The sequence below is a fragment of the Bombina bombina genome, chromosome 4 (assembly GCF_027579735.1).
Source record: "Bombina bombina isolate aBomBom1 chromosome 4, aBomBom1.pri, whole genome shotgun sequence".
Lineage (NCBI taxonomy): Eukaryota > Metazoa > Chordata > Amphibia > Anura > Bombinatoridae > Bombina > Bombina bombina.
The window spans coordinates 535,699,244-535,719,305 of NC_069502.1; the positions used below are offsets into that span (position 1 = coordinate 535,699,244).

At 38.2% G+C, this 20,062-nt stretch overlaps 1 protein-coding gene across 1 annotated transcript in view; it reads right to left on the reverse strand.

Annotated features, from left to right (window-relative positions):
* The window catches only part of PHIP (pleckstrin homology domain interacting protein), a gene marked incomplete in the record, with an annotated part of 1,163,892 nt that overhangs the window by 164,859 nt on the left and 978,971 nt on the right, over window positions 1–20,062 (reverse strand). Inside the window, 1 exon segment of the mRNA XM_053710468.1 lies at window positions 16,853–17,005. Coding sequence (XP_053566443.1) covers window positions 16,853–17,005 — 153 coding nt within the window.

The following is a 20,062-nucleotide window of genomic DNA, read 5'->3' on the forward strand; positions in this document are numbered from 1 at the left end:
GAGTAACCTTTGGATGCACACCAATATAGGTATTTACGCCATATCTTATGGTAAATCTTTCTGGTAACAGGTTTCCTAGCCTGTATTAAGGTATCAATAACTGACTCAGAAAACCCACGTCTTGATAAAATCAAGCGTTCAATTTCCAAGCAGTCAGCTTCAGAGAAGTTAGACTTTGATGTTTGAAGGGACCCTGAATCAGAAGGTCCTGTTTCAGAGGTAGAGACCAAGGTGGACAGGATGACATGTCCACCAGATCTGCATACCAAGTCCTGCGTGGCCACGCAGGTGCTATTAGAATCACTGATGCTCTCTCTTGTTTGATTCTGGCAATCAATCGAGGAAGCATCGGGAAGGGTGGAAACACGTAAGCCATCCTGAAGTCCCAAGGTGCTGTCAGGGCATCTATCAGGACTGCTTCTGGATCCCTGGATCTGGACCCGTAACGAGGAAGCTTGGCGTTCTGTCGAGACGCCATGAGATCTATCTCCGGTTTGCCCCAACGTCGAAGTATTTGGGCAAAGACCTCCGGATGAAGTTCCCACTCCCCTGGATGAAAAGTCTGACGACTTAAGAAATCCGCCTCCCAGTTCTCCACTCCCGGGATGTGGATTGCTGACAGGTGGCAAGAGTGAGACTCTGCCCAGCGAATTATCTTTGATACTTCCATCATAGCTAGGGAGCTTCGTGTCCCTCCCTGATGGTTGATGTAAGCTACAGTCGTGATGTTGTCCGACTGAAACCTGATGAAACCCCGCGTTGTCAACTGGGGCCAAGCCAGGAGGGCATTGAGAACTGCTCTCAATTCCAGAATGTTTATTGGCAGGAGACTCTCCTCCTGACTCCATTGTCCCTGAGCTTTCAGAGAATTCCAGACGGCACCCCAACCTAGAAGGCTGGCGTCTGTTGTTACAATTGTCCAGTCTGGTCTGCTGAATGGCATCCCCCTGGACAGATGTGGCCGAGAAAGCCACCAAAGAAGAGAATTTCTGGTCTCTTGATCCAGATTCAGAGAAGGGGATAAGTCTGAGTAATCCCCATTCCACTGACTTAGCATGCACAGTTGCAGTGGTCTGAGGTGTAGGCGAGCAAAGGGTACTATGTCCATTGCCGCTACCATTAAGCCAATTACCTCCATGCATTGAGCCACTGACGGGTGTTGAATGGAATGAAGGGTGCGGCAAGCACTTTGAAGTCTTGTTAACCTGTCCTCTGTCAGGTAAATCTTCATTTTTACAGAATCTATAAGAGTCCCCAGGAAGGGAACTCTTGTGAGTGGAACGAGTGAACTTTTCTTTTCGTTCACCTTCCATCCATGTGACCTTAGAAATGCCAGTACTAACTCTGTATGAGATTTGGCAGTTTGAAAGCTTGAAGCTTGTATCAGTATGTCGTCTAGGTACGGAGCTACTGAAATTCCTCGCGGTCTTAATACCGCCAGAAGAGTGCCCAGAACCTTTGTGAAGATTCTTGGAGCCGTAGCCAATCCGAATGGAAGAGCTACAAATTGGTAATGCCTGTCTAGAAAGGCAAACCTTAGATACCGGTAATGATTTCTGTGAATCGGTATGTGAAGGTAAGCATCCTTTAAATCCACTGTGGTCATGTACTGACCCTCTTGGATCATGGGCAAAATTGTTCGAATAGTTTCCATCTTGAACGATGGAACTCTTAGAAATTTGTTTAGGATCTTTAAGTCCAGGATTGGTCTGAAAGTTCCCTCTTTTTTGGGAACCACAAACAGATTTGAGTAAAACCCCTGTCCCTGTTCCGATCGTGGAACTGGGTGGATTACTCCCATTAACAAGAGCTCTTGTACGCAGCGTAGAAACGCCTCTTTCTTTGTCTGGATTGTTGACAACCTTGACAGATGAAATCTCTCTCTTGGAGGAGAGGATTTGAAGTCCAGAAGGTATCCCTGAGATATTATTTCTAGCGCCCAGGGATCCTGGACATCTCTTGCCCAAGCCTGGGCGAAGAGAGAAAGCCTGCCCCCCACTAGATCCGATCCCGGATCGGGGGCCCTCAATTCATGACGTTTTAGGGGCAGCAGTAGGTTTCCTGGTCTGCTTGCCCTTGTTCCAGGACTGGTTAGGTTTCCAGCCTTGTCTGTAGCGAGCAACAGCTCCTTCCTGTTTTGGTGCAGAGGAAGTTGATGCTGCTCCTGCTTTGAAATTACGAAAGGAACGAAAATTAGACTGTCTAGTCTTAGTTTTGGCTTTGTCCTGAGGCAGGGCATGGCCTTTACCTCCTGTAATGTCAGCGATAATCTCTTTTAACCCGGGCCCGAATAAGGTCTGCCCTTTGAAAGGTATATTAAGCAATTTAGACTTAGAAGTAACATCAGCTGACCAGGATTTTAGCCACAGCGCCCTGCGTGCCTGAATGGCGAATCCTGAATTCTTCGCCGTAAGTTTAGTTAGATGTACTACGGCCTCCGAAATGAATGAATTAGCTAGTTTAAGGACTCTAAGCCTGTCCGTAATGTCGTCCAGAGTAGCTGAACTAATGTTCTCTTCCAGAGATTCAATCCAGAACGCCGCTGCAGCCGTGATCGGCGCAATGCATGCAAGGGGTTGCAATATAAAACCTTGTTGAACAAACATTTTCTTAAGGTAACCCTCTAATTTTTTATCCATTGGATCTGAAAAGGCACAGCTATCCTCCACCGGGATAGTGGTACGCTTAGCTAAAGTAGAAACTGCTCCCTCTACCTTAGGGACCGTTTGCCATAAGTCCCGTGTGGTGGCGTCTATTGGAAACATTTTTCTAAATATCGGAGGGGGTGAGAACGGCACACCGGGTCTATCCCACTCCTTAGAAACAATTTCAGTAATTCTCTTAGGTATAGGAAAAACCTCAGTACTCGTCGGTACCGCAAAATATTTATCCAACCTACACATTTTCTCTGGTATTGCAACTGTGTTACAATCATTCAGAGCCGCTAACACCTCCCCTAGTAATACACGGAGGTTTTCCAGTTTAAATTTAAAATTTGAAATATCTGAATCCAGTCTGTTTGGATCAGAACCGTCACCCACAGAATGAAGTTCTCCGTCCTCATGTTCTGCAACCTGTGACGCAGTATCTGACATGGCCCTAATATTATCAGCGCACTCTGTTCTCACCCCAGAGTGATCACGCTTACCCCTTAGTTCTGGTAATTTAGCCAAAACTTCAGTCATAACAGAAGCCATATCCTGTAATGTGATTTGTAATGGCCGGCCAGATGTACTCGGCGCTACAATATCACGCACCTCCCGAGCGGGAGATGCAGGTACTGGCACGTGAGGCGAGTTAGTCGGCATAACTCTCCCCTCGTTGTTTGGTGAAATTTGTTCAATTTGTACAGATTGACTTTTATTTAAAATAGCATCAATACAGTTAGTACATAAATTTCTATTGGGCTCCACTTTGGCATTGCAACAAATGACACAGATATCATCCTCTGAATCAGACATGTTTAACACACTAGCAAATAAACTTGCAACTTGGAATACAATTCAATTAAAAACGTACTGTGCCTTTAAGAAGCACAGAAAATCTATGACAGTTGAAAATTAATAAATTGAAACAGTTATAGCCTCAATCCTTGTAAACAACACAACTTTAGCAAAGGTTTAATCCCATTAACAAAGATAACAATTTCTGAAGCAGGAAACAAATTACAGAATAAAAGTTTTTATTTCAGTCAAACTATAATTCTCACAGCTCTGCTGAGAGAAATTACCTCCCTCAAAATAAGTTTGAAGACCCCTGAGTTCTGTAGAGATGAACCGGATCATGCAGGAAATACAATGAGCTGCTGACTGAAATAACTGATGCATAGAAAAAGGCGCCAAAACCGCCCCTCCCCCTCACACACAGCAGTGAGGGAGAACAGAAACTGACAGAAAAAAACAGATTTAAGCAACTGCCAAGTGGAAAAATGGTGCCCAAACATTTATTCACTCAGTACCTCAGCAAATGAAAACGATTTTACATTCCAGCAAAAACGTTAAACATAATTTCTAGTTATTAAACAGCTTTATGTACTTCTTACAGTGTAATTCTCTGAAGTGTAAAGTATACATACATGACATTATATCGGTATGGCAGGATTTTCTCATCAATTCCATTGTCAGAAAATAAAAGCTGCTACATACCTCTATGCAGATTCATCTGCCCGCTGTCCCCTGATCTGAAGATTACCTCTCCTCAGATGGCCGAGAAACAGCAATATGATCTCAACTACTCCGGCTAAAATCATAGCAAAAACTCTGGTAGATTCTTCTTCAAACTCTGCCAGAGAGGTAATAACACACTCCGGTGCTATTTTAAAATAACAAACTTTTGATTGAAGATATAAAACTAAGTATAATCACCATAGCCCTCTCACACCTCCTATCTAGTCGTTGGGTGCAAGAGAATGACTGGGAGTGACGTAGAGGGGAGGAGCTATATGCAGCTCTGCTGGGTGAATCCTCTTGCACTTCCTGTTGGGGAGGAGTTAATATCCCAGAAGTAATGATGACCCGTGGACTGATCACACTTAACAGAAGAAAACGTCAGTACTCGACGGTACCGCAAAATATTTATCCAACCTACACATTTTCTCTGGTATTGCAACTGTGTTACAATCATTCAGAGCCGCTAACACCTCCCCTAGTAATACACGGAGGTTTTCCAGCTTAAATTTAAAATTTGAAATGTCTGAATCCAGTTTGTTTGGATCAGAACCGTCACCCGCAGAATGAAGCTCTCCGTCCTCATGTTCTGCAAATTGTGACGCAGTGTCTGACATGGCACTAATATTATCAGCGCACTCTGTTCTCACCCCAGAGTGATCACGCTTACCTCTTAGTTCTGGTAATTTAGCCAAAACTTCAGTCATAACAGTAGCCATATCCTGTAATGTGATTTGTAATGGCCGCCCAGATGTACTCGGCGCTACAATATCACGCACCTCCCGAGCGGGAGATGCAGGTACTGACACGTGAGGCGAGTTAGTCGGCATAACTCTCCCCTCGTTGTTTGGTGAAATATGTTCATTTTGTACAGATTGACTTTTATTTAAAGTAGCATCAATGCAGTTAGTACATACATTTCTATTGGGCTCCACTTTGGCTTTAGCACATATAGCACAGGTATCTTCCTCTGAATCAGACATGTTTAACACACTAGCAAATAAACTAGCAACTTGGAAATACTTTTCAAGTAATTTACTATAATATGAAAACGTACTGTGCCTATAAGAAGCACAGAAAAAGTTATGACAGTTGAAAATTAATAAACTGAGAAGTTATAGCATCAAATCTTTGTAAAAACACAATTTTAGCAAAGGATTGCTCCCATTAGCAAAGGATAACTAACCCTGATAGCAGAAAAAAAATACAGAAATAAACGTTTTTTATCACAGTCAACTACAATCTCACAGCTCTGCTGTGAGTGATTACCTCCCTCAAAATAAGTTTTGAAGACCCCTGAGTTCTGTAGAGATGAACCGGATCATGCAGGGAAGACAATAAACTTCTGACTGAATTTTTTGATGCGTAGCAAAAGCGCCAAAAAAGGCCCCTCCCCCTCACACACAACAGTGAGAGAGATCAGTAAACTGTCTTAAATTAAATAAAACGACTGCCAAGTGGAAAAAAATAGTGCCCAAAACATTTTTTCACCCAGTACCTCAGAAAATTAAACGATTTTACATGCCAGCAAAAAACGTTTAACATTAAATAAATTAAGTGTTATTAAAAAGCCTGTTGCTAGTCCCTGCAAATTAGGCTAAAGTCTTATGCATACAGTATAATTACAGTGAAGTGCCATTCCCCAGAATACTGAAGTGTAAAATATACATACATGACAGCCTGATACCAGTTGCTGCTACTGCATTTAAGGCTGAGTTTATATTATATCGGTATGGCAGGATTTTCTCATCAATTCCATTGTCAGAAAATAATAAGCTGCTACATACCTCTTTGCAGATTAATCTGCCCGCTGTCCCCTGATCTGAAGTTTACCTCTCCTCAGATGGCCGAGAAACAGCAATATGATCTTAACTACGCCGGCTAAAATCATAGAAAAACTCAGGTAGATTCTTCTTCAAATTCTACCAGAGAAGGAATAACACACTCCGGTGCTATTATAAAATAACAAACTTTTGATTGAAGGTATGAAACTAAGTATAATCACCACAGTCCTCTCACACATCCTATCTATTCGTTGGGTGCAAGAGAATGACTGGGGGTGACGTAGAGGGGAGGAGCTATATAGCAGCTCTGCTGGGTGAATCCTCTTGCACTTCCTGTTGGGGAGGAGTTAATATCCCAGAAGTAATGATGACCCGTGGACTGACCACACTTAACAGGAGAAAAGGGGGGTAGCAAAATAATTGTATAGATACAATCAAATAGTGAGTGAGTGCAAATGGATATAAAAATGCTAGCTACTTAATCCAGTGAGGTTAAGATATAATTAAATAAAATACACAATATGCAATAACATATAAAATAAAATACACAATATGCAATAACATAAAAAATAAAATATAAAATATAATCCAAAAAAGTATTCAAAAAGTTGATCAACAAATGTAGGTGAAGAACAAAAATAAGTCAATCAAAACAAAAAAATGGAAAAAATGGGTGATGAAAAGCAAGGTGAAAGTGAGGAAATTGATTCCTTCCAATGTTAGTTACTTTAACAGATCCAAATTCCTGAGTGTGGTTGCTGAAGTAGCTGATTGGATCCTAGCACCTGTCAGCTGCTCCTATGGTATCCTAAAAAGTGTCCCAATATGTCAACGCGTTTCTGCCCTCAAAAAAGCTAGCTAGTCTTGAGAAAGGCCCTTTTTTGAGGGCAGAAACGCGTTGACATATTGGGACACTTTTTAGGATACCATAGGAGCAGCTGACAGGTGCTAGGATCCAATCAGCTACTTCAGCAACCACACTCAGGAATTTGGATCTGTTAAAGTAACTAACATTGGAAGGAATCAATTTCCTCACTTTTCACCTTGCTTTTCATCACCCATTTTTTCCATTTTTTTGTTTTGATTGACTTATTTTTGTTCTTCACCTACATTTGTTGATCAACTTTTTGAATACTTTTTTGGATTATATTTTATATTTTATTTTTTATGTTATTGCATATTGTGTATTTTATTTTTTATGTTATTGCATATTGTGTATTTTATTTAATTATATCTTAACCTCACTGGATTAAGTAGCTAGCATTTTTATATCCATTTGCACTCACTCACTATTTGATTGTATCTATACAATTATTTTGCTACCCCCCTTTTTTTGCACTGCAGTGCATTTTTCTATTTTTTGGAACACTATTTTTGTAACACCAATTTTGAACACTATTGTTTGTATTATTGTTTATTAGTTTTTTGCTTGATGCACTTGCTACAGTTGTACTTAGGCTAATTCTGTTTTATTAGTATACACTCTTATTCTGGTGTACCACTCACACTGATCACCTGTTATTACCTCTGTTTTTATTGTAATTATCAGCTTTGGCCCTTTGAGCCGCTTCTGTAAGATATTCCTGTATTTGTAATTTTATTTATATGTGCTTTTTACATTTTTTATATATAGTCTTTTATTACTGATGCTTTTTAACATGGTTCATTAAATAATCTTCTTTTATCTCTCTGTGAGTATATTTATCCCTTGGCCTCTTGTTGGCGCTGTATTCACTTCTTACTACTTGCAAAGTCTCACAAACACCAAGAGCCCTATAAAACCCCTCCCACCTCACACATACCTTAGTCTAACGTATAGCCAAATAGTGAGGTTAAAAAGGAATAAGGGAAAAAAGGAGCAGGAAAAAAATGTGCTTAAATCAACCTGTTGTTATACAACTGGATAAAACCTTTTAAAGTCTGGGCAATTATATCGAATTTGAAAGAAAGAAAAAAGGAAGTACATGCAAAATGTATGTTGAATGATGTTTGCAATAAAATAAATGGCACTTCCGGGGGCGTGTCATTGCCTTGCTCCTGAGAGGATGCATTTCCAGAAGCTCCGGAGGATTTTTAAATAACCCAGCGATTATTGGAAATACACCATAGCAATATTTATAATTTTGCTAATGTAATTGAAGATCTTCTTGACGAGGAACATTTCAAACTATAATTTTTTTGGTTTATGATTCTGTAGCTGAGGTTTGGACAAATGGGGAGCAGCAGCTTCTTTCATGGCCCCGATCCCCCGCCCGTTAATTTGGGTTACCTCTCTACTCGATTATTAAATTAGTAACCTGCAATATCAATCTCTATACCAACTGCCGGAGCATCATTAATCCAGATCTAACAAACATGACAGAACCCATGTGTGAAGTAGATCTAATATGGAGCCTAGACATTCACTATCATTTAAGGAGACTCACATGTGAAAGCAGACAATAAAAAATCTCTTCTGGCAGAAGAGAAGGTTAAGAGAGATAAAACTTTCAAAGAAAGTAGTCTAATGTCTAATACATGTATAGGCTCAAAAGGAAGAATCTGCAAAATCCTTTAACACTAGGTTAAAACTCCTAGAAGGAGAAATAAACTTGATAACTGGTTTAATTCGGACCAGGGCCTGAACAAAACAAGTAATATCAGTAAAACTAGCAATCTTCCGAGAATTAAAAAAAAAAAAAAGAGCAGATATCTGCTCTGTCAGGTAATTGGCATATAAATTCTTATCTAAACCATTCTGTAAAAAATAAAGAATAAGAAGGATTCTAAAAGAATGTCAGTAAAATTATGATCTATACATCTATACATTGTAAGTTTTCCAAACTTTGTGATACATTTTCCTAGAGACAAGTTTTGTGAGAAACCTCTATGTCTCGGAACTAAGCTTTTAATTTCCATGCCATAAAGTTTTAGAGACTAAAGATCTGGATGGAAAAAAAGGACTTTGAGACAAATGGTCTGACCGCAGAGGAAGAGGTCAAGGCGGATAACTGGACATTTGAACCAGATCCACATGCAAAATCCTGTAACACCACGCTGGGACAATCAGGATTATCAATGACTTTTCTAGTCTTATCTTGAAAATCACTTTGGAAAAAGGAACTAGAGGAGAAAACAGATAAGCAGGTTGAAATGATTAAGGAACTACTAGAGCATTCATTACCTCAGCTTAAGGATCCCTGGACTTCGCAATGTTCCTGGGAAGTATAATGTTCAAACGAGAGGCCCTCAGATATATTTCTGGTTGGCCCCAAAGATCCAAAATCAGATAGAACACATCCTAATGAAGAGACCACTCCCCTGGATGTAGAGACTAATAGCTGAGAAAGTCTGATTCCCATTGCTCACTTTTGAGATGTGAATCATAAGATTTAGGCAAGAACGGACTCCTTCCCAAGAGAGAATCCAAGACAATTCTATCAAGGATATGAAACTGCGAGTTCCCCCTGATGGTTGACAGAAGTTACTACAGTGACATTGTTTTTCTGGAAATGGAGATAAGACTCCCTTATATTAACAGAGGCCAAGCTTGAAGTGTCCTGAAAATTGCACGGAGTTCTATAATATTGATTGTCAAATTCGCCTCTGAGGATCCCAAACCCTGTTTTGTCAGAGGCCCTCAAACAGCTCTCCAACCTGAAAATTTGTATCTGTGATAATTACAGATCAGGTAGGACGAGTACAATCCCTTCTGAATAATAAATTGATGATTCAGCATCCAAATCAGAGACTGGTTTGTATTGGAATCTAAAATACATTTTGAGATAGCTGGGTATAAACCGTGCATCATTGACGCAGCATATAAAGCTGAAGAGGTCTCATGTGAAATTGAGCAAATTAAATTGTATATTAAACTGTAATTATGAGACCTAGTACATCTATTCACAGAGCCACTGAAGGGAGTGAAAGAGACTGAAGGTTCAGATAGGTTAATAGCAATATTATCCGTCTCTACTTTGTAAAAGAATAATTCATGGATACATTAATTTGTTTGAAGGAACACAAGTAAAACAAGTAGTATCGGATACCCAAAAGAGGCTAAAAAATACCCAAATACCCAAACCCCTTCTGTGCCAAAAGGGGTAAACAAAAAGTACATAAGAATATATAATAAGTAGCCAATAAAAAAACATAATTTATGTAAGAACTTACCTGATAAATTCATTTCTTTCATATTAGCAAGAGTCCATGAGCTAGTGAAGTATGGGATATAAATTCCTACCAGGAGGGGCAAAGTTTCCCAAACCTTATAATGCCTATAAATACACCCCTCACCACACCCACAATTCAGTTTAACGAATAGCCAAGAAGTGGGTGATAAGAAAAGAGCGAAAGCATCAAAAAATAAGGAATTGGAATAATTGTGCTTTATACAAAAAAATCATAACCACCACAAAAAAGGGTGGGCCTCATGGACTCTTGCTAATATGAAAGAAATGAATTTATCAGGTAAGTTCTTACATAAATTATGTTTTCTTTCATGTAATTAGCAAGAGTCCATGAGCTAGTGACGTATGGGATAGCAGATACCCAAGAGTCACTAGAGAGGGAGGGATAAAATAAAGACAGCCAATTCCGCTGAAAAATTAATCCACTACCCAAATCAAAAAGTTTAAATTTTTATAATGAAAAAAACTGAAATTATAAACAGAAGAATCAAACTGAAACAGCTGCCTGAAGTACCATTCTACCAAAACTGCTTCTAAAGAAGAGAAAACATCAAAATGGTAGAACATAGTAAAAGTATGCAAAGAAGACCAAGTCATTGCTTTGCAAATCTGATCAACAGAAGCTTCATTCTTAAAAAGCCCAGGAAGTAGAAACTTACCTAGTAGAATGAGCCGTAATCCTCCAAGGCGGGAATCCACCCGACTCCAAATAAGCATGATCAATCAAAAGTTTAAGCAAGATGCCAAATAAATGGCAGAAGCCTTTTGACCTTCCTAAACCAGAAAAGATAACAAATAGACTAGAAGTCTATCTGAAATCTGAATAGCTTCAACATAGAATTTCAAAACTCTTACCATATCCAAAGAAAGTAAGAATCTTACCAAAGTCGTCTTGGGAAAACAATAATTCCTCCCTAATGTTGTTAGAATTTACAACTTTAGGTAAGAATTTAAATGAGGACAGCAAAAACCACCTTATCCTGATGAAAAAAAAATCAGAAAAAGGAGATTCACAAGAAAGAACAGATAATTCAAAAACTGTTCTAGCTGAAGAGATGTCCAAAAAGAACAATACTTTCCATGAAAGTAATTAATGTCCAGAGCAAGCATATGCTCAAATAGAAGAGCCTGAAAAGCCTTCAGAACCAAATTAAGACTCCAAGGAGGAGAAATTGGCTTAATGACAGGTTTGATATGAATTAAAACCTGAACAAAATGATGAATATCAGGAAGTAACACTGCCTTATCCTGATGAAAAATCAGAAAAGGATATTCACAAAAAAGAGCAGATAACTCAAAAACTCTTCTAGAAGAAGAAATAGCCAAAAGGAACAATACTTTTCCAAGAAAGTAATTTAATGTTCAGAGAATGCATAGTTTCAAACGGAGGAGCCTGTAAAGCCCTCAGCACCAAATTGAAACTCCAAAGAGGAGAGATTGAATTAATGACAGGCTTGATACGGACCAAAGCCTGTACAAAAAAGGATGATTAGCAATCTTTCTGTGAAAAAAGAACAGAAAGAGTAGAGATTTGTCCTATCAAAGAACTGAAGACAAAACCTTATCCAAACCAACCTGAAGAAATTATAAAATTCTAGGAATTTTTAAAAAATGCCAAGAAAATTTATGAGAAAAACACCAAGAAATGTAGGTCTTCCAGACTCGATAAAAAATCTTTCTAGAGACAGATTTACGAGCCTGAAACATAGTATTAATCAATGAGTCAGAGAAACCTCTATGACTAAAAATCAAGCGTTCAATCTCCATCCCTTCAAATTTAATGATTTGAGATCCTGATGGAAAAAATGGGCCTTGAGAAAGAAGGTCTGGTTTAAACGGAAGTGTCCAAGGTTGGCAACTGGCCATCCGAATGAGATCCGCATACCAAAACCTGAGAGGCCATGCTGGAGCCACCAGCAGTACAAACAAATACTCCATAAGAATTTTGGAAATCACTTTTGGAAGAAGAACTAGAGGCGGAAAGAAATAGGCAAAATGATAATTCCAAAGAAATGTCAATGCATACACTACTTCCGCCTGAGGATCCCCGGACCTGAATAGGCCCCTGGGAAGTTCTTTATTCAGATGAGATGCCAACAGATCTATTTCTAGAAATCCTCACATCTGAAAAATTGAAAAACATATCTGGGTATGAGAGACCATTCTCCCGGATGTAAAGCTTGATTAACAGATAATCCGCTTCCCAAATATCTATACCTGGGAAAAAAACCACAGAATTTAGATAGGAGCTGGATTTAGCCCAAGCCAATATCTGAGACACTTCTGTGACAGCCTAAGGACTGATAGTCCCACCCTGATGATTGACATACACCACAGTTGTGACATTGTCTGAAAAACAATAAACGTCTCTTCTTCAAAAAGAAACTAACTGAAAAACTCTGAGAATGCACAGAGTTCTAAAATATCAAATGGTAATCTCGCCTCCTGAGATTTCCAAACCCCTTGTGCTGACAGAGATCCTCAGACAGCCTCCCAACCAAAAAGACTCACATCTGTAGAGATCATGGTCCAGGTTGAAAGAAACGAAGAGACCTGTAGAACTAAATGATGGTGATCTTAACCACCAAATCAAGATAGATAAATATTAGGATTCGAAGATTTAAAATGTGAAATCCTAGAATCCCTGCACCATAATTCAGCAAAAAAAAAAACAACAAAAAAAACTGGAAAGGTTCTTTCTATGAAAATGAGCAAAGGGAATTGAATCCAATGCTGTGGCCATAAGACCTAAAACTTCTATGCATATATAGCAACTGAAGGAAATAGAGACTAAAGGTACCGACAGACGGAAGCCAATAAAATTGTCCCTTGTCTGATAGAGACAAAGACAGTGACACAAACTATCTGGAAACCTCAAAAAGGTGACCCTTGTGTGAGGAATCGAGAGCTTTTGAAAAAAAGATCCTCTAACTATGTCCTGGAAGAACAAAGTTGAATCATATGAGATTCCGCATCCTCAGAAAATAATCTGAATGAAAACAGAAATATGAAGATATGCATCTATTGTATCTAATGAAAACAAATAATGCTATCACTGACCAAAAAAAGGCAGAATAGTTTGAATAAAACTCCAAAACCCAGTTCCTAAAAATGGAACTGGAAGAAAAACCCCAGAAGATTCCAGGTCTGAGCAGCGCTTGAACCCCACGGGTGATCAGCCATGCTTCAACAGTACCCAAAATATATAAGACCAAAACACACTTAAAGAAAGTGTTAGCCTTACTGGAATAGCTGGAATATAATAGAGAAAAAAGACTTCTCACAGACGGTTTATTCTGAATTTATTCTGTACCCAAAATCAAAGAAATTTGGACCGAATAGAACCAAATAAATTTCAAAAAAGTCTTAACCTGCCGCTTTACCAGCCTAGCTGGAATACGGCACGTACATTGCAATTTTAGGGAGCTGAGTTTGAACTGAAAAATTTCCAATTAAAAACATGTTACTTGGGAAAGAATTCAGGAATTCATTCCTTAATAAGAACAACCAAACTAATATAAGCTTAAAGTTTTAGTCTTAGAACTCAATCTTGAAGCCCGGAGTAACAGTTAAGAATTGAATCCAATTATAAAACAAATAATTGATTATCTTAGAACAAAAGAAATATGGATTTTTGGAAATCACAAAATTCTTCTAGCTAAAACAGCTAAAGACATAGATTAAACCTCATTTGCGAAAATATTCAATAAAATGAAGACACAAATGAAATTATTAGCATGATATTCCAGTTAAAGGACCAGTCAATACACTGGACTTGCATAATCAATAAATGCAAAACAACAAGACAAATGCAACAGCACCTAGTCTAATAGATTTTGTCCCTTAACAAATGCTAAAATAAATCATAATCTGATACTTGATCTTAAAGTAAACAGAAAAAATGAAGCAATTGCAACATCATCCAAATAAATCACAGGTCCAAGAAAAGTACCTGAAACTAAATAATTTTCCATAAATAAGATACAACCATCTAAAGGAAAATAAATACTATTTTGCTATAGAAACAATAGCATAATTAGTAGGAGTAGAGATAGCCCCAATAAATTGGAGAACCCTCAAAATTGAATTTAACTGCCGGCAAAGAATATAGTTTAAAACCTTTGAAGAAGGAATAAAAGAAAATTCTCAGCCTATTCCATTCCCTAGAATGAGGAACTGGAAAAAAACCTCTGAAAACACAGAAGAATAAATAAGCAGAAATAAAATGTTAGCTAGTGAAAAAGAACTAGTTACCTTAATATCCAAAATAATCAACACCTTTTCAACAAAGAACAAATGTACTTTAATAAAAAAATAAAAAAGTAGATTTAGTGTCAATATCTGATGAAGAAAATTCTGAATGAGAAAAAAACATCATCAGAGAAGTATAAATTAGTATGTTGTTGGTCATTTGAAACTTCAATAATTAAAAAAGAAGTTTGAAAAAGACCTAAAATTTTTATTAGAAGGCACGATGTCAGACAAAGCCTTAAAAATAGAATCAGAAAAATATTCTTATAAATCTTCTAAGTATTTCTTGTACATAAGATGTAAAAAGAATAGCAATATATAAAGCATAAATACTAATGGATTCTGCATATAAAAGTTTAACATGAAAATTATAACAAACCATAGCTAAAGATAATCATAACATTGAAAATAAATGAACTTAGCTTTGGTAGGACTGAACTCAGTCAACGGAATCCCTTAGTACGTTTTGAAACAGGAACAGTGAAATCTTGCAATATGTAATAGAAAAAAACAAAATTTAAAGCAAAATTATCAAATTCCTTAAATGACAGTTTCAGGAATGGGAAAGAATGCAAAATAATAAGCTTCTAGAAACCAGAAGCAATAAAAAATTGAGGTTTAAATAATGTGAGGAAAAAAGTGGAACAAAAAAGATGCCCACATTTTTTGGCGCCAAATATGACGCCCACATTATTGGCGCCAAATACAACGCCCATAGTTTTGGCGCCAAATATGACGCCACATCCTCTGACGCAAAAAAATGTCTGAATACGCATGCGTCAAAAAATGACGTTAACAGAATACAACTTCCTGCATCAACTACGGCGCCGGAAATGACAAATTTTTGCGCCAAAAAAGTCAGCGCCAAAAATGAAGCAATAAAAAGAAACATTTTCTGCCCCCGCGAGCCTAACAGCACGCAGGAAAAAATGGTCAATTGAAAATTTTCAAGGTAAGGAAAAAATAAATTGAAATGCATTATCCCAAATAATGAAACTGACAGTCTGAATTTTAAAGGAATACTGATTATCCTGAATCAAGGCAAATATAAGTTTATAGACATATATTTAGAACTTTACATATAAAGTGCCCAACCATAGCTTAGAGTGTCACAAAAAAATAAGATTTACTTACCCCAGGACACTCATCTACATATAGTAGATAGCCAAACCAGTACTGAAACGAGAATCAGTAGAGGTAATGGTATATAAGAGTATATCGTCGATCTGAAAAGGGATGTAGGAGAAGAAATCTCTACGACCGATAACAGAGAATCTATGAAAAAGATCCCCTAGAGGAAGACCATTGATTTCAAATAGGCAATACTCTCTCACATCCCTCTGACATTCGCTGCACTCAGAAGAAAACCGGGCTTCAACCTGTTGCAAGGCGCATATCAACGTAGAATCTAGCACAAACTTACTTCACCACCTCCACGGGAGGCAAAGTTTGTAAAACTGAATTGTGGGTGTGGTGAGGGGTGTATTTATAGGCATTTTAAGGTTTGGGAAACTTTGCCCCTCCTGGTAGGAATGTATATCCCATACGTCACTAGCTCATGGACTCTCGCTAATTACATGAAAGAAAGGTTTAACATCATACCGTGTCACATACAAATATTTAATTATACATAAATACAAAAAACACAAATATAGATACAGCCTATTCAGGTACCTCTAAGAAACTAAGTGCCGGTACTAATAGCTTAGTACAGAGTTCAAATAAAGTTCCATAAGCGGGGGGGACGGGACGGGACAAAATCCTATCCTCGAAATCCAGAGACGATTAAATTCAATGGATGTCCAGGAAATAAGTATCCTCACCTCAATACCTGCAAAACTGACCTTTGAAATCAATTGCAAACACAAACTAGTGCAACACTGATAAAACAAATATCAAAACCGAGGTTAAAATACTCACCGGATAGTCCAATAGGCAGTCTACGCGTTTTGACCCGATTTGGTATTTTTCAAATACTAAGGTATGTGTGAGGTGGGAGGGGTTTTATAGGGCTCTTGTGGGTTGGGAGACTTTACCTCCTCCTAGTGGTAGGAATGTAATTACCATATGTAACGGATCGGGAACTCTCACAACCTATATGACAGAGAAGGGAGTAGCTGTATGTTACAAATCAGCCCATTTGGTGGGTTCAGAGGACTTGAGTTTGAAGAGCCCTGCAAAAGGGTGGCTGTCAAGCTAGTTCCATTGATGTTTGATTTTTTAACACAATGATAAATTGATATCAAAACAAACAAATGTTTAAATGTTCTCACACTATTGCACAACAAATGTTTTTAAACACAGCTTCTCCAACCTTAAAAATATAAATTGTTAGTCACCGTCCTGTTTAAACTGATATATCACCATATTTAGCTTTGTAAAGGGGGACTTTTAATTCTAAAAAAATAAGCAGTAAAAGAAAGGGAAGTAAAAAAAGTGACAAAAAAATGATAAATAATGCAATTATTTAAAATAATTTTACCTTTGATCTTTTGCTTGGAGTATATGACTTAGAGTTGCTGAAAATAAGTCTCACATCCTTACACAATTCTATTGGAGACACATAGTTTCCAGCTTCTAAAGTTTCTATTACGGTTCCAAAATCCATTGGTGTATCAATTATGGCTCGATAATCCTATGGAATTAAATGACGTATACTAAATATTAGACAAGATATAGAGAAATGTTATTGCAAATGGAACAAATTATGTACTAACATCACAGATTAACACCAATTAGATTAAAAGAATAGGAAAATCAAATACAAAGAATGACTAGGCAAAAGCTTGAAAAAACAAAAAACACACAAATGTGAAAGCAGATGAAGTAGTAGATGATCTTTTACCAACAGGTATATAACATAATTTATGTAAGAACTTACCTGATAAATTAATTTCTTTCATATTGGCAAGAGTCCATAAGCTAGTGACGTATTGGATATACAATCCCACCAGGAGGGCAAAGTTTCCAAAACCTCAAAATGCCTACAAATACACCCCTCACCACACCCACAATTCAGTTTAACGAATAGCCAAGTAGTGGGGTGATAAAGAAAGGAGTAAAAAGCATCAACAAAGGAATTTGGAAATAATTGTGCTTTATACAAAAAAAAATCATAATCACCATAAAAAGGGTGGGCCTCATGGACTCTTGCCAATATGAAAGAAATGAATTTATCAGGTAAGTTCTTACATAAATTATGTTTTCTTTCATGTAATTGGCAAGAGTCCATGAGCTAGAGACGTATGGGATAGCAATACCCAAGATGTGGAACTCCACGCAAAAGTCACTAGAGAGGGAGGGATAAAATAAAAACAGCAATTTTTCGCTGAAAAAAATTAATCCACAACCCAAAATATAAGTTTATTCTCATAAATGAAAGGAAAAACTTAAAACATAAGCAGAAGAATCAAACTGAAACAGCTGCCTTAAGAACTTTTCTACCGAAAACTGCTTCCGAAGAAGCAAATACATCATAACAGTAGAATTTAGTAAATGTATGCAAAGAAGACCAAGTTGCTGCTTTGCAAATCTGATCAACTAAAGCTTCATTCTTAAAAGCCCCCGAAGTGGAGACTGATCGAGTAGAATGAGCTGTAACTCTCTGAGGGGGGCTTGACCCGACTACAAATAAGCTTGATAAATCAAAAGCTTTAACCACGATGCCAAGGAAACGGCAGAAGCCTTCTGACCTTTCCTAGAACCAGAAAAGATAACATATAGACTAGAAGTCTTCTTGAAATCTTTAGTAGCTTCAACATAATATTTCAGAGCTCTCACCAGATCCAAAGAATGTAAAGATCTCTCCAAAGAATTCTTAGGATTAGGACACAAGGAAGGGACAACAATTTCTCAATTGTCCACAAAAGTCCACAAAACTGCCTTTTCCTGATGAAAAATCAGAAAAGGAGATTCACAAGAGAGAGCAGATAATTTAGAAACTCTTCTAGCAGAAGAGATGGCCAAAAGAAACAACACTTTCCTAGAAAGTATTTTAATGTCCAAAGAATGCATAGGCTCAAACGGAGGAGCCTGTAAAGCCTTCAAAACCAAATTAAGACTCCAAGGAGGAGAGATTGATTTAATGACAGGCTTGATACGAACCAAAGCCTGAACAAAACAGTGAATGTCAGGAAGCTTAGCAAGCTTTCTGTGAAAAAATCCCCAGAAAGAGCAGAGATTTGTCCCTTCAAGGAACTTGCAGACAAACCCTTATCCAAACCATCCTGCAGAAACTGTAAAATTCTATAAATTCTAAAAGAATACCAAGAGAATTTATGAGAAGAACACCATGAAATATGTCTTCCAAACTCGATAATAAATCTTTCTAGAAACAGATTTACCAGCCTGTAACATAGTATTAATAACGGAGTCAGAGATACCTTTATGGATAAGCACTAGGTGTTCAATTTCCATACCTTCAAATTTAATAATTTGAGATCCTGATGGAAAAACGGACCTTGAGACAGAAGGTCTGGCCTTAATGGAAGTGGCCAAGGTTGGCAACTGGACATCCGAACAAGATCCGCACACCAAAACCTGTGAGGCCATGCTGGAGCCACCAGCAGCACAAACGATTGCTCCATGATGATTTTGGAGATCACTCTTGGAAGAAGAACTAGAGGCGGGAAAATATAAGCAGGTTGATAACACCAAGGAAGTGTCAACGCATCCACTGCTTCCGCCTGAGGATCCCTGGACCTGGACAGGTACCTGGGAAGTTTCTTGTTTAGATGAGAAGCCATCCGATTTATTTCTGGAAGATGCCACATCTGAATAACCTGAGAAAACACATCTGGATGGAGGGACCACTCCCCCGGATGTAAAGTCTGACGGCTGAGATAATCCGCTTCCCAATTGTCTATACAAGTACTGGATTCCGCCCAAGCAAGTATGCGGGATACTTCTTTCACAGCTTGGGGACTGTGAGTCCCACGCTGATGATTGACATATGCCACAGTTGTGATATTGTCTGTCTGAAAACAAATAAACGGTTCTCTCTTCAACACAGGCCAAATCTGAAGAGCCCTGAAAATGGCACAGAGTTCCAAAATATTGATTGGTAATCTCGCCTCTTGAGATTTCCAAACCCCCTGTGCTGTCAGAGATCCTCAAACAGCTCCCCAACCTGAAAGACTTGCATCTGTAGTGATCATAGTCAAGGTTGGACGAGCAAGAGGCCCCTAGAACTATACGATGGTGATCTAACCACCAAGTCAGAGATAGTTGAACATTGGAATTTAAGGATATTAATTGTGATATCCTTGTATAATCCCTGCACCATTGGTTCAGCATACAAAGCTGGAGAGGTCTCATATAAAAACGCTTGTAGAACCTTTCTCCCAAAAATAGCCTCAGAAGAAGCAAAATAATCAAATTTTGTAAAATTTGGAAAAAGTATGAAGGGACGACCAAGTGGCAGCCTTACAAATCTGTTCAACGATTTTCAAGGGCCATGTGGAAGCCACAGCCCTAATAGAATGAGCCGTAATTCTTTCAGGAGGCTGCTGTCCAGCAGTCTCATATGCCAGGCGGATGATACATCTCAGCCAAAAAGAAAGAGAGGTAGCCGTAGCTTTCTGACCCCTACACTTTCCAGAATAAACAATGAATAATCAAGATGATTGACGGAAATCCTTAGTTGCCTATAAGTAAAACCTTAAGGCACAGACCACATCCAAATTATGCAACA